Below are 5,174 nucleotides of genomic sequence, written 5' to 3'. Positions count from 1 at the left end.
GAAAGTAAAATAAACATTTTGAATATAAAAAAATAGGATGGTCAGATTCTGAAGTTAAAACATTTTAGTGCATTCATAGAGAGGCTGTCAGTGGCATAGATTGCAACTATATTTTTTTCAATTTTGTTTTGAAATAATAGTTTTTGACAAAAAGTGTATTTTCTGAAGAAAAATTTTATCAAGAAAATGTCCATTCCAATTAAGTATTACACAGAATAGTGACTGAAGCAAATAATTTTTATTTTGTTATAAATAATGTTGAAACAAATTATATTAAAAGTAACTATAGCACAAAATGCATGTCAAAAAATAAGTGATTTGGACTTAAATTTTCTTTATATTTCTACTGCATAAAATTATTTTAATTTTTTCATCCTAATTTTGACAGAATAATAATTTATAATATTGGGATTTCCTCAGGATGTCTGGAGTTTGGCACTCCTCAAAATACTTTTTCAGTAAATTAGTTTCAAACATTTAATTTAAAATCAATCTACAGTTCATTTCCAATGGGTCACTTGGGTTTGGCTTTTCCCCAGAATGTGTTTACTGTTTCTCACTTCTAGTAAACATACTATTTTTCTGTACCTCCAAGTTAATAGATTTGTAAAGCAAAAGGGATTTTTTTTTCCCCCACTGGAATGTTAAAAATCACTGACCAGTGATTGAAGTTGGCTATAGGATTTAGTATAATAAATGGGAAAAAAATCCAATTTATATCCTTGATTTATTATTTTTCTAGTGGGCTGTTAGTAAAACTTCAGATGTGAAAATACTACTTCACCTGCAACAGTTTACTCAGAGCCATGTACCTTGTTTGGAAATGTTTCTGTTAGTGTGCTTTTACAATTATCTCGCTGTTTCTTTCCTAGGAAAGGGTACCGGACTGATGCCACTGTCTCTGTATTTCTTGGTTTTCTCCTTTTCCTGATTCCAGCAAAAAAGCCATGTTTTGGAAAAAGGGGAAAAGGTGAGGAGGATACAGCAAGAAAGAGATCTGGCACATTTTTCAGTACCTTTAATGACATTTTTCTGTTCTCTGTAAAATGTTCCAAGAAGAGATTTTTATCGTGGAACGTCAGGATTCAGTACCAGCCCTTTCTACGGCTAAGTCCCCTTTTTATTGCTTTAACTCATGTTGTCTTATCCAGCAGATGACAAATAGATCTTGTATCTGAGGCCATCATCTCTTCTGTGTTAACATCAAAATTTAGGACTGAGTTTTAGGAAAGGTTCAGATGGAGTTCCATATAGACAACTATAATGCAGATGTTTACAAAATCAGATGAAGATCTAGTAAATAATTTGGTCACCATTTACACAGCAGAAATCATAGATAACGTCATGAAATAAACATAAAATAAGTCAGTAAATGTCAACCAAAGTTCCAGTTCTGCAAAATGCTTCTCTCACAGTCTTCTAGATAATAATAATTGTTATTTCACGTTCACGTTTGGGTAGCACTCAGTATTATTGATCAGTTTGCTCTACCAGGCTTTCAGCAGTCCTGTATGAAAACAAAACTGCCTGCATAGAGTCTTATGTAAAGATGACAAATTTATAAATATGCTTATCTTTTATACTGACATATATTATGCAGCATTTAGGAAAAAATACACTCTGACTCCTACTTCAAGAAAATACTCAGGCACCTAAGAGAAAAATGTCCTCAGGTAAAACTTAGGGGCATAAATGCACTTTATCAAGCTTCATTGTCTACTGGAAAGAGAAAATGCCCTTCTTTGAGAAAATAACCCCATTGTAACTCTATCTTTGATAATTTGCACTCACAGATACACAACAGGGCACACAGTCCGTCAGAAAGCTATAGAATAAAATACAGGGGTTTATAACTATTCACATTAACAGAGCAGCCAAGGGGAAGTCAGGACATTTGGAATGTTGGACTAGATGAACCTTGTGGTCCCTTCCAACCTGGTATTCTATGAATTAATATGCTGCATTTTCTGAGGCCAAGCTAACAAAAAAATATAGTCTGCATGCTTCTTTTTCACCTTTCTCACAGATAGTTCTCAAGATATTATCAAGATATCCCATGGATATTACATTATTCCGACTAGTGTGAAAAATGTCAAGATCTTTGCAAAAAGGCCGATGTAATACTGGTCACACAATTACTTTACTTTGATATAGGAGATGGTGAAACATCAACAGACATTAACGCACTGGATCCCATCATTACCTGGAAGGACTTCCAGAAAACCATGCCCTGGGAGATTGTAGTGTTGGTTGGAGGAGGTTACGCCTTAGCAGCTGGATGCAAGGTACTGATTTAGAATTTTATCCTCCTTCCTAAAGCAAAATATATAAACCTGAACTTTTATCCAATCACATGCTCCTCAGTTTTTATTTACAATGTGGATACGTTCAAGTGTGTACCTAACCTTGTCCCTATGCCCTGCACTCAATGGACAGCTATATAGCCAATAAAAAGGCCTCAAGTCAGTTGTGTATGCATCTGCCATTTTAGATGCTTTTAAATAGCTAGATATTCGTGCAAGGCTGGCAGACATGACATAGGATTTGAGACAGATCTCACACTTTCTCAACTAGTAACTAACCAGACAGAGGGGGAACATCTCAGCTGCCATTGGATGCTCTTCCTTAGGCAACTGGGTCAAGCTCCTAGCACTGACTGGACAAAAATATTTCTTGAAAAAATAAATTTAATTCTAGGCTCTACTGACTATATTTAAATTCAGTATAATTCATGAATACACATCTAGCTCTCCTCTAGACACCTACATCTAGACAACTAAATCTGTGTATTTGAAACTAAAAACTAATTTTACTCAGACCATGCAATCCTTCATCACCAATTTGCAATACTCCAGTTCACATGCTGAAGAATGAGGGAAGATCAGCCTTCATGCCTTTATAATGTTATTAACTGCCAAATGTATCTCTTTGTCACTGTGGACATCTATTTAATAGGCACGGCAGTGAAATACAGTTTACTGAACAGAAGGAAATGCAGAAAGCATTGACCTAAACTTTGTTTACTTGCTGGTGGGATTATCTGATGCAAACTGCCCCAAAGAGAAGAATCTGCTTTGCAAACATATAAGTATTTAGTAATTCTTGTGCTTTTGTCCTTTCCTCAGACCTCTGGCCTCTCTAAATGGATAGGACATCAAATGCTCTCCCTTAGCAGCCTTCCCTACTGGGCTGTAACTCTGCTGGCCTGCATTTTGGTGTCCTTGGTAACAGAGTTTGTTAGTAATCCAGCAACCATAACCATCTTTCTGCCTATTTTATGCAGCATGGTGAGTAAAAACAATGCCATTTTTAGCCTGTTGTTTCCTGACAGGCTCGTGGGAATGTTTCAGGATGTCATGGTATTGGCACTCTGTTTGCATGAAACCCAGCCTTAGTTCCCAAGCTGCTGTTCTGCAGTCTTGGGTTTGGGAAAAATAATAAACTGAGGCAGCCAAAAGCATATTTTATCACTAAGAACTTTATTCAATACCTCTCAAAGTGAAAACATATTTTCTGTGCTGAGGGATGTATAGTTTAAGCACAAGAAAAGGTGCTGATGCAATCAACAGGATAGATGACGTCCCCATAAAGCTTGAGATACTCCTATTAATGTTATTTTAAATGTGTTGTTCATTAGTCAGGAGTCACCGACTCTCTACTTGGAAGAGAAGACTGCTGTAGTGAATTTTATATCAGATTTAAATGTGTTTAGGAAGGTGATCTGGTAGGCACACTATCATTCAATATGGAAAGCAGATGTTCGTAAGGGACAGAAAAAATATCAGGTGACTGGTAACAAAGGCAGAGGAAAGAGATACAAATTTCATTCTATATTGGAACAGCAGTTACAGAAAACTGTCTTATTTCTGTTATGTAATATGAAGCAGAATGCAGGGCATGTTTCCCTAATAACAATTTTATGGGATTGTCCCAAAGTACCTTATGTGAACAGCTCTGAGGTAATATGAAGATATGGTCAGACAACAAAAAGTAATTATGTTTGTATGACTTATGAGTTCAAATTTACCTCTGTTCCATGCAGAAAGAGAAATTTACAGCAGCAATCTACTTTTAGTAGTCTGAACTGCCATCTTAATGCAGTCTCTCTTTTTTGACTGCAAAAGTAACCAGGAGACACTTCCGTCTCCAAAAGGAAGACAGCCTTGTGAATACCTTTCCATTTATCTCTGACATAAAACTAGGCCATAGTAATGTAAATGAAAATGCAAAATTTCACCACTACTGAAGGGTGCAGTGGAAGAAAATTCTTTAGACCACTGTGAAGAATATTCCATCATTATTACCTTCCTGCCATGCGAGTTTGGACCATGAACATCTAATTTTCTTAACCATCATTCAGGAGCACTTTAAATAATGGTCTCAGTATCTTCAGCAACTGAAGAAATTAAGTTCTTCATGCCAACCTCTTGTGACCTTCCTGAATGAAGACTAAAGTGGCAGTAAGTGTTAAAGTCTGGAAGACATAACACAGAATGACACAGAGAACAGGTGGGAGGACAGCAAAGAAGGCCTAATAGTAGCAGTCTCCATCCTCCTCCAGTGTGAAATGTCTGAAAAGATATCTCTGGAGCATAAGAAGCTCCAAATTATTGCACCACTCTACTCTAAAACAAAACAAACAAAAACAGACTTCCACACTTAGGTTTTGAAACTAGGGAGGTGAGATTCCTAGAATTTTGTTTTTGTCATGTAAAGCAGAGAGGGTCCTTTCATCCTAATTATGAGCAGTGGCTTTTACTGGTGAAATTTCTCTCCTCCTCTCTCCTTCCAGTCAGAAACCCTGCTTATCAACCCCTTATACACCCTGATTCCTGTCGCCATGTGTATCTCCTTTGCGGTGATGCTGCCAGTGGGTAATCCGCCAAATGCCATTGTCTTCAGTTACGGGCACTGCCAGATTAAAGACATGGTGAGTCTTGAGACTGGGTATATCCTCACATGCTTCATGGAACCTCAACACCTTGTCCCCACATCCAGCAGCCAATAATAATAATGACGATATTGGTGCTAATGTAAAGTCATATTGATCTGCACTCCTGTTATGCTATCAAGCCATCAGGTTAAGAACTTTCACACATCTAGCCCATGACATGGGTTGCCCCCAGCATAACATCTAACATCCCATGACACCAAGCTGGGGGGAAGTGTTGATC

The 5,174-nt window shown here is 37.1% G+C and overlaps 1 protein-coding gene across 1 annotated transcript in view; it reads left to right on the top strand.

Annotated features, from left to right (window-relative positions):
- Window positions 1–4,930, top strand: part of SLC13A4 (solute carrier family 13 (sodium/sulfate symporter), member 4) — a gene marked incomplete at its 3' end in the record, with an annotated part of 24,325 nt that extends 19,395 nt beyond the window's left edge. Inside the window, exons 12-15 of the mRNA XM_010178758.1 lie at window positions 873–970; window positions 2,155–2,285; window positions 3,126–3,287; window positions 4,793–4,930. Coding sequence (XP_010177060.1) covers window positions 873–970; window positions 2,155–2,285; window positions 3,126–3,287; window positions 4,793–4,930 — 529 coding nt within the window. The remainder of the gene's footprint in view (window positions 1–872; window positions 971–2,154; window positions 2,286–3,125; window positions 3,288–4,792) is intronic.
- Window positions 4,931–5,174: the final 244 nt, after the last annotated feature.

Source organism: Mesitornis unicolor, unplaced genomic scaffold (assembly GCF_000695765.1).
Source record: "Mesitornis unicolor isolate BGI_N332 unplaced genomic scaffold, ASM69576v1 scaffold26772, whole genome shotgun sequence".
In the NCBI taxonomy this organism is placed as follows: Eukaryota; Metazoa; Chordata; class Aves; order Mesitornithiformes; family Mesitornithidae; genus Mesitornis; species Mesitornis unicolor.
The sequence above is the reverse complement of the archived record's forward strand: the minus strand, read 5'-3'. Positions and strand labels throughout refer to the sequence as shown.